This window comes from Grammomys surdaster, unplaced genomic scaffold, assembly GCF_004785775.1.
Source record: "Grammomys surdaster isolate TR1022 unplaced genomic scaffold, NIH_TR_1.0 126219, whole genome shotgun sequence".
NCBI classification, from domain to species: Eukaryota; Metazoa; Chordata; class Mammalia; order Rodentia; family Muridae; genus Grammomys; species Grammomys surdaster.
In genome coordinates this window covers 4,756,869-4,766,860 of record NW_021621022.1, presented here as the reverse complement: position 1 = coordinate 4,766,860, position 9,992 = coordinate 4,756,869, and the positions used below count along the sequence as shown (strand labels likewise).

Sequence of the window (9,992 nt, the reverse complement as noted above, 5' to 3'; positions counted from 1 at the left end):
GAGGAGGGAGGAGGGAGGAGGGAGGAGGGAGGAGGGAGAGGGAGAGGGAGAGGGAGAGGGAGAGGGAGAGGGAGAGGGAGAGGGAGAGAGAGAGAGAGAGAGAGAGCTCAGGGTCCTGGGGACTGGGAATCACTCTTGGATTTGTTTGAAATACTTTCTAAACAAACAGTCCGGTCACTCCTAGTTTTCATGTACATCTCAACTCTGCTTCAACCTAAACTTTATTTGTACAAAACCCACATCAATGAACCAAGCTTCAGTTCTTTGGTGGTTTCGCTCACCCCCACCCCTGCCTTTTTGTTGTTTTTAAATTTTAGTTGAGAGTTGTTTTTTTTTAATGTGTATGTCATGTGTGTGTAGTCCCGAAGAGAGTTTGGGATCTTCTGCTGGAGCTGGAGGTACAGGCATTGTGAGCCACCTCTCTTGGGTGCTGGGAGTCCTCTGTTAGAGCAGCAAGCTTGTTTAACTGTAGAGCTATCTCTCCAGCACTGTTAAGGCATTGTTTGCTCACCTTCTGTCTGAGGATTGTGTTATTAAGAGTTTTCTTGCAGACCCAATTCCCGAGAATAAATCTCTGAGTCCTAAGGGAGCTGCTTCCTGGCACTGAACAGAAAGATTAACTAGCATAGAGCCATGGCAGGGGGAGGGGGGACGCTAGCACAGGGCTGGACCCAGAACAGAAACTGGTTGGCTTGTCTAGCAGGCATGAATAACCCACAAGAATAGCAGTTCAAAGCATCCAGCCCTCCCCAATCCCGAATATGCCCCTGGCTGCTAACTCTTGCTTAGTGTGCATGCCAAACATTCATTTGTTTATTGTTTCCTAATAGCTACCCTTCTCAGGCACTGGCCCGAGACTCCTGCACTCACTTACATGTGTTCAGAATACAGACATTAGCAGTCTCTTGATGGCCTCAGCACTGCTGGGTTCCCAAGGGGGACTTCACTTCTTTTGACATTGGCCTTAGTATTTTTCCTTGCTTGGCCACAAGACCCCATTCTTATCTCTCTTCAGCTGCCCGGGATGATGAGAATATCCTTTATAAGAGGAAATAGGAGGAGGTACCACTCTGCGAGCCACCCGCAAATGACTGAACTCAAGGAGTTCATGGAGCACACCAATTATGGCAACTGGATCTAAAGTGGGGGCCCTGTGAGATTGAGCACTGAGCCTGTGGGGTCCATAATAACTTGGAGCAGATAAAGCAGGACACCTGACTGGTGCCAGGAACCTATGGTCTGGGAAAAGCCAGTTTGAGGTCATAGCCTGTGAACGGGCTCAGAAGAAACAAGTGGTTTTCTCTGAGCTGCCCCATGGTTCATATTGTTTATTTAGAGCTTTGTGGAGTTTGGGTCTTGTCTTTGTTTTGGATGATGCTTCTGAAGAGGACTTTGCTAAAGACAGGGCCCCTGAGACCCAAGCAGGAGCTGGAGCAGAGGAGCAGCCTGGACTTACAGAGGGGCCTGTCCTCAGGGGAGGAAGGCCATGCCTCAGGTCTTGGGAAGGAGGAGGGCTGTCAGGGATGACAGCCTCTGGTCGGTTCTCCTAGCCACCCTACAGTGCTCACTTGTGCTTACAACCTGCTGGTGCTTTCTAAAGTGAACAGGTCAAAGCTAACCTCTCAACCACTGTAAAGTTCCTCAGGGATTCTCATTTGTGCCCTGGGCTTGGATTTTTGTTTCAAATACCTTAGATTCTTCCTCAGCCCATCTACAGGAATATTGGCTCCATGCACAGCTCCCTGTATCTGGGATGCCACCCATCGCTTTCCACAAGCACCTACTGGACCTCAACTTTCCCTTCAGAGTTTGGATCACAATTCCTCTCTGACCTGGCTTTCCCCACTTCCACCATGGCTCTGCCTAAGATCACCAGGGTAACTTTTGATGAGTCTCTCCCTCCCTGCTAGATGGAAATTCCTGGTGTGAACACTCAATTGACATTTGCTAAAGGAGTGGGTGCTCAGTGCTCTCTTCACTCACACTCTCTTTCCTCCGCATACCTACCTTCTCAATCTGATAGAAGTAAAGGAGCCCAGTCTCCACTGCCCGAGAGTCCCCTCACCTTCTCTGGCCTCTACTCCTTTTCAAAGTTGGTTCTGCCCTAGCCCTTGTGTCCTGACCCCTGCCTGCCCTGGGGCTGCCTCTGCTGGACTTCATCTCCACATGCCTCATTTACCAGTTCCTTGTTATTTTGCTCTGGCATTTTACTTCAGTTTTTGCTTCAAGTTGATTTTCCTCAGTGAAGTGTGTATCTATATATTTCAGTTACTAGCTGTGAACTTTTGCTGTGTGTGTGTGTGTGTGCGTGAGCGCACGCGCATGTGTGTATATGTATGTGTTTGGGTCTGGATCCTACTGGGACCCAGATGCCCCTCTACTTAAACAACAAAGCACACACACACACACACACACACACACACACACACACACACTACTAAACATTTCCCCAGCCTTCTGACCAACCAGTGATAACTATTGATGAATATTGGCTTGGGGATTCGCCCCATGTCAGACTGCATAGTTTCTTCTCATGTGAAACCAAACTGAGTAAAGCTGTTTTGTTGTTGTTGTTGTTGTTTTTAAAATGACCTGAGCTTACATACTGCTTAAAATGTATGCACTGGGATTTAAACAAAACTTTGTACGCACATACTTATCTTGCAAACAGATCATATTCCAAGGTAAAAATATGTCTGTCTTCCTTGAGATGTACATATGAATCTTGTTTTTTGATGGCCAAATCTCCAAAGCCAGGGTTATTTAATGGGATTTTATGGGATGATTGATGTTACTAAGGCCCGAAGGGAAAATAAAAGTCTTTACTTCTCATCAAAAAAAACACCAAGAGGTCTGATTTTTTTAGACCCAGAGCAACCGTCATCTCAGCAGGTAACCTTAGAGCCCCTCCACCTCTTGGGTCAATGACCTGCAGGGGTGGAGCTAGGAACAAGACAGGAAGTGATCTGAAACCTATCCAAACTCTCAAATCCCACTACTCCAGATTCAATATGGGTAAACACAGGCAAGAATTTTGTTATAAAGCATGTTAACACTGACTGGAGACATGATCCCCAGAGTTTTCCTTAATACCATGCACTGGCTAGTGGCCAGTTCGAGGTGTCTATCTTGATGTTGTCATGGATACTATTACTATAGTAACAGTCCCTGCTGGAAGGAACTTCAGGCATTTGAAATGCAGGTTAACCTTAGGAATTTGGTAAAGGTTTCAAGCCTCTGGCAAAGGTACTGGTGCCAGAACTCAGCCAGGCAAACTGGCTCTGTACCACTCAGCTCAGAGTTTTGAGGTTCTCTAGTGCTGAGAACTCACACTTCCTACTCCATAGATCCCATGGTGGGACTGCCAAGGATCCAGGGAATGACTAAGAAAGCCCCAGTAATAGTAGGCACTGTGTCCATCAGAATTTCCACACTTTTCTGAAAGATGAGCCATGGGCCTCTCCTCAGAGTCTGGATCTCAGGGATATAAGTAACACCTCAGGGACAGGGGACATATGACTAGGCATGGCCAGAAGCAACCTAGGAAGCTGAGGCCGTGGGAGGATAACCCTGCTGCTGACCAGATTCAGACCTCAGTTCTGAAATGAGGCAAAGGTTCCTTTGGCTTGGGTCTTCCCTTAGCATCTAAAGCAATGAGGGAAGAGGAACTCTGGGGAGCTCAGTCTTACCACCCAAGACTCCACTGCCCCAAGACTGTGGGTCTGATTTCTCATTCCAGATTCAGGAAACCAGGGACCCAGTGCTCAGTCCTGGGCCTCTAACAGTGGGGAAGGTGAATGATAGACTTCCAGTATCATGGTTCTAGAATTCCTGTACACCTTTGATGCCCTTTCTCATATCATGAGTAGATTACAGTCTGCCAAGCCCCCTTATCTGCTAGTTCCATGGCACAAGGAGACCAATTCTGGGAGCTTTGAAAGGTAGCTAAAAGTTTTGTACAAGCTATGGACTTAGAATTTGTGTATGAGCCCTGGGCTCTAGTCTAGATATAGTCTCCTTATGACAGGAAAGTAACCTTCCTTCCCCTGGAAAACATATCCAGAGCTGATGTCAGTCCTTGGCTAGGCCATTCAAGGCTATAAGTTCAAGTGGATGGGTGTTCTTCCCTAGTGTCTAGCTGAGGAGCTTCACACCATCCAGCTTGGCTTCCACCTCGTCAGAGCCTAACCAGCTCTGTCCAGGTAGATGGTGAGTGACCATATTCACTCTGCTGGCTGTGACTCCTGTTTGGGTTCTCAAGTCAGCTAAGAGAACAGTTGGCAGACAGTCTCCAGTGAGACCCCTCTGGTATATGGGCAGTGTTTCTGATCTCATTCTCAAAGGTCATCTTTCCACACAACTCTCCTCTTTCTGCCCAACCCCACACAAGTTGTTTATGTCTCGGAACTAAATGCCACAATCCAGTCCTTCTCAGCCATCTTGGCAACATTCTGTCAGAAAACACAAAAATGCTTGATACTAAGCCCAGGAGTAGACAGCACCCTAAAGACCAAGTCCACCACCCTGTCCTTCAGAGGAGGTCCTCAGTAACAGTCCAGATTGTACTTCTACATCTCCTGTTCACAGACCACATCCCCTGAAGTAATGCCTGGAGCACAGGTGCCCACAGACATGGTAAGCCACCCATGCTTTCCTGAGTATACACTCGGAGCTAATGGCGCCACATGCTGGGTGTTCTATTCTTGTTTGGAACTTGGCTAAGACGTTCTGTGTGTTCTTCCAACAGTCTCTCTGGGAGTCTACACATGGCATTTTGGGGGGAAGAAACACCTCATAGAAATGTGGTTCAGCTAGATCAGCCAGCTCTCTTGCAACTGCTACAGGAAGGGTTTCAGCAGAGGTGTCCATTCCCACATAAAACTGTGTGGTCTCCAGGGAGTGCCTTTAGCCTCATGGCTTCAGAAGGAGCAAAGGAGAAGACAAAAGAGGGTCCACTGAGCCTCAGCATGTGGAGACAGGAGCATTGCATGAGCGGTTTCTACAGAGTCTGGAGCTGAGTTTTAACAAACATCTCCAGTGATTTTAAGGAGTATGTCTGAGTTGGTGTGTGGTACGGAATATTAATGGCTAATACCTCATGACCCTTGAATCGCGTGTCCAGACTCTTGTCATATTCTCACCATGGCCCTAAGAGGTCAGGATTCTTAATTCTCTCCATTTTACAAAGATTGTATATAGGCAGCTGGTGATGCTGCGGGGTGCTTCGGGGAGAAAAACCTCTAGATTCATTTATACAACCCCAGGCCTACACCCTAGGGTTTGATATTGCTGGGCCAGTGAAGGCTAAAAAGGGGGAGGGGGACTCTTTGATGCTCAAGTCCCAGAATGTGGTTTCAGCACCTGACCCCTTGACCTTGTAGGGCTCCACCTGTGCCCCAGAGTACTCCATAACCCAGCAGAACCTCCTTACCAGCTCTCTCTCCTCTCTCTCCTTTCTCTCCTTTTGGGCCTCGATCACCTGCAACCAAAGGAAAACAGGCATTAGGAATGGAAACAAACACCACAAATAAGATTTTATCTATGGACTTGCTAACTCAAGACCAGGGAACCCCTCAGGCAGGGGCCAGCTGCCACCAGAGGGCGACGTGGGGAAGATAATTATAGCATTTGCTCTGGTCATAAAGGAAAATTAGGGGCCCAGTGAGAAAGTACATTAGAACCCCATCTACCATATAGCATCAAAGAATGCCTGGCAGGGAGCAAAGCTAGTCAATGTTGGAGAAATTCACACCCAAGCTCATCGGAGAGGAAGGGGTTGAGCTCCAGTAGTCCATGGAGATGGGTTATAAGACTGTTTTTTCTGGTAAGGGAGACAATAGAATCAGTTTCCAAGGACTTGTGGAATTTCCTTTCTAGGGTTGAGTTAAAACGTCAGATCTTCCTTAGCATCTGCCTCGCTCTACAAAGAAGGAGAACTTCCAGGCACCACTCAGTGGACCATAGAAAGACAGGGGAGGGGGGATTCTATTTTAAGGTTTTCCCAATATGTATCTCTGCAAGTCCAAAGCCCACTGAACACTGTGGGTGAAGAAACAAGTCAGAAATGTCCAGGAGAGAGCATTTACTGTGATTCCAGATTTGAAAAGAAGGAAATCAACCACATACATGGTTTAACATATTTAGAGAAATATCCACTAGTGTGTCCTCCAAAGGTTTCACAGTGGTTATTCTGAAGTCAGAGCCAAAAGGGCCAAAGAAGAAAGGACTTCCTGTCTGCTTTACCCTTCGTGTATGTCTATGCTGTCTAGTCATTTTTCAACAAGCACTGACTCTCTTTATAAGGTCTTTTAAAAAAATTACACATTTTCAGATTAGGATCATAAAAGAAAAACCTCAGTCCATCTTATCACCAGAGAGTAGAATATGATTTCCCAATGACCCAAGAACAGAAGACCTCCCAGTCACAGGGTGTGGGGGTGGGTGGGAGTAGGGATGATGAGCAGTACTTTTTCTGAGTTGTCATGGTAATGAGTGAAATGTAGGCAGCTTGTGCAAAGAGCATCAGGTATCCTTGTCTTTATCTATCTATCTATCTATCTATCTATCTATCTATCTATCTATCTGTGTGTGTGTGTGTGTGTGTGTGTATGTATGTATGTATGTATCTATCTATCTATCCATCCATCCATCCATCTAACACATGGTCCTCTATGTACTCCTGGTTCTGGGTGTCCTGGAATTCACTGTGTAGACTAGGGTGGTTTTGGAATTACAGAGACCTACCTGCCTCTGTTCTCTGAGTGCTAGGATTAACGGTATACAGCACCACACCTGGCCAATCTGACAATCCAGACTGACCCTGGAGAAGTAGGTTCCCATAAGGATGAACAAGGGGACTAGCCACAGAAAGAAGAAAAAATATCAGAAGAAGCACTGTTGGCAAAGTAAAACCAAGAAAGGAAATAAAGTTGTAAGCATAGGGCTTGGGGAGCATGCAGAAGGAGAGGAATCTGGTAGGACTGAGGACAAGATAAGGGGGTTGCAGTCTGGTTCTGTTCTCAGAGACCCCTCACTAGCTTCCCTGCTTTTATCTCTGGACTGTATACACATACCCACGTGCCCACACATTCATATGCACATGTGCACACACACATACACACACTTACACACACGCATGCATGCATGCACACACAGAAGGTGCTCTCCTGGATGGCTCCTGTGCTATTCAAGAACTGAAGGTCTATGAGGCTCCAGGGTGCAGCAAGCTTCGGTATTACCTTTGAATCCACGCATGCCCATGGGGCCTGTGGCCCCTAGCTTCCCATCATCACCCTTGGGACCAGGAAGTCCTGGGTCGCCCCTCTCTCCTGGCAGACCTGGGGTAAGAAGAGACAAGGGTGGAGCTGCAGACTCGGGTCCATTAGATGCCGTCGTCTGGTTTAATAATTAATATGAACTTGGTCTTCCATAGCCTCTGCTTCCCCTTGCTTAGCATCCTGTAGGGCAGCCCAGAGCCTCCCCATACACACCTACAGCGTTTTTCCCTGGCCCCTCGCCCTTGAAAGGCCTAGTATTGTTGTGGTGGTAGTAGTGCCAGTCCCATTCAGATACTTGTAAGCATGCTGGACTTCTAAATTCCGAGAACATCTTTTGTATTACTCTTTGCATGCCAGGCATAAAGAATCTCATTAATCCTTATGCATGGGGGTGTTATTGTACCCATTCTACAAATAAAGAAACTAAGGCTCCTGGATGTTTGCCCCAGGGCATACAGCAAAGGGCTTTGGAAGCAGGATCTGAGTCTCCCTCTTTCTTACAGAAAGTTTATGATTAGTTAACATTATGTCATGCTTTACTAAGAGTCTCACTGGTCCTTAGGGAGGGGAACAGTGTGCGGATGGCGTTAGTGAGTGGGAGGAGGCTGAGGTGATGCCTTAACCTATTTAAAGGAAGAGGAAAAAAAAAGACGAATCAAAAAAACAAAAACAAAAACAAAAAACAAAACGCTCCCTTTCTTTCCATAAACAAAGTGTCAAAAGCACAAGGATGTCCACAAAACCAATCCACGGGTGTGTAGCCTGCCACCCCATTAGGCCTTTGCTCCAAGGTTCTTGGCTATCAGACCCCATGGCCACAGCCTGCGCTGAATGTACCATGGAGAGCCAGAATCAACAAACACGTTAATGGAGTGAGAGTCCAAGGCCCAAGAGTTCTGACCTAAGACTAGTCATTGCTGTAGAACACAGTTCTCTTAATCAAGTTCCTAATTGTTCTTTCCTGTTTAGAGAGCAAGCTGGTTTTCATTGGCCTTCTTTTCCACGGGCCAAGAAACCTGTCTCCCAGTTATTACCCCAGGGCTAACAGCAAATGACTGGGGGAGGGCAGTGGCCTCCCAAGGGTGTCAGGACGTCAAAGAAATTGATGGAATGTCTTTCTTTTCCTTCTTGATATGATGCATCTGTTCCCAGAGTCTGAGAGTCCTGCGGTGATCTCTGAGTCTACTGCAAGATGTGCCTAAAGGCCCCCACCCTATGATTCATTAGGCAGGAAAAGTGGCTCTTCTGTCCTGAGAGCCTCAGGGCATCCTCTGCTGTGGAGCTGAAGACAGAGGGGAGGTCAGGCTGGAGCACTCCCCTTACGTGCCCTGTCTTCTCCCCCTCGTCTGTAATGTGCCTAGAGATTTGACAGGAATAACCCCCTAAAATAAATAACCAGACCCTTCCCCACTAAGCTTCCCCTCCTTGCATCATCTTGAAGCCTCTTCACTCAGAGGAACATTACATGCAACACAGGCTCAGGAATGGGCACACTCAGATGTTTGTCAGAATTCCTGATAGGAAACTTCTGAGACAATGAGCCTATGAAAGGCTGCAGGGCATCAGGCAGTGAGATGGGGCAGGAGAGTGTCAGGCTCCTAGCATCATAGAACGTCTTCAATTGAAGGCCCTGACCATGTGAACCTCAGTTTCTATGTGGGCAGTAACTTAGTGAACCTGGAAACTCTTGGGAGCCCCTTCCTTCAGATCCTGCTACTTCTTAGGGAAAAGTATTTGGCCCATTGTACGGTTACGTTGACAATCTCTTAGTCACCTGGTGGAAGAGCAAGCGGTAGATGGTGGATGTGTATCATCCCTAGGAAGAGAGCGTCAGGGGTAGACTTGAAGCACCCCCCCAGGATCTTCCCAGTGTACCCCATTACCTCGAGATCCAGGAAGTCCGGGGCTACCTGGCTTTCCCTCTTTCCCTTCATTCCCTTGGTCACCTTTGGGTCCTGGTGGCCCTGAAAGATGACAAGAAGAACAAGAAGATTAGACGGTTAGAAAGCCAGGATATTGGTGGAAAAAGCAAACGACTCCCTCTGAGATGAGAGGAAGAGCCAGAATTCTGTGCTAGAAACATATAACAGAAGCTACTCAGCTTTGGGGGCCACCAGAGGAAGTTCCATGAAATCCCATTCAGGAAGAAACCGGTCCTAGCTAAGTGAAGAAGGGTGGAGGGTATTCGGGGATATCTGTGTCCCTCTCAAATCTACATGCTGAAATTCTTCCCCCCAAGGTTATGGTTTGGAAAGGTGGGGCTATAGGGGAGGGTCATGGTGACTGACTAGATTTAGATGAGGTTATAGGGATGGGCCCCCCTCAATGGGATTAGTGTCTTTATAAAATGAAAAAGGTCAGTTATGGTAGAGTAAGCCTATAGTTCTAGTATTTATTCAGGAGGCAGAGGTAGAAGGATGGTGAACTCAGGGCCAGCCTGGGCTATATCATGAGACTCAGTCTGGAGTTAGGGGATACCATTGACCTTAGCACTAGCACTAGCATTCCTTTCTTCTCCCTTCACTTCTGTCCCTTACCACCCAGCCCCACTCCAACCCCTCCCTCTCCCTCTCCCTCTCCCTCTCCCTCTCCCTCTCCCTCTCCCTCTCCCTCCCCCTATCCTCTCCCTCTCCTTCTCCCTCCCCCTATCCTCTCCCTCTCCCTCTCCCTCTCCTTCTCCCTCCCCCTATCCTCTCCCTCTCCCTCTCCCTCTCC

The 9,992-nt window shown here is 47.5% G+C and overlaps 1 protein-coding gene across 2 annotated transcripts in view; it reads right to left on the bottom strand.

The window, feature by feature from the left end:
- The window catches only part of Scara5 (scavenger receptor class A member 5), a 92,827-nt gene that overhangs the window by 16,999 nt on the left and 65,836 nt on the right, over positions 1–9,992 (bottom strand). Inside the window, exons 5-8 of one of the 2 annotated variants that reach the window (XM_028758833.1) lie at positions 9,161–9,241; positions 7,239–7,337; positions 5,432–5,479; positions 2,659–4,451 (exon numbers count right to left, since the gene is read on the bottom strand). In XM_028758833.1, the coding sequence (XP_028614666.1) occupies positions 4,432–4,451; positions 5,432–5,479; positions 7,239–7,337; positions 9,161–9,241 (248 nt within the window). In that variant the 3' untranslated portion in view covers positions 2,659–4,431. Of the gene's footprint in view, positions 1–2,658; positions 4,452–5,431; positions 5,480–7,238; positions 7,338–9,160; positions 9,242–9,992 lie in introns of those variants that run through there. The other variant, XM_028758832.1, reaches the window with a different exon arrangement.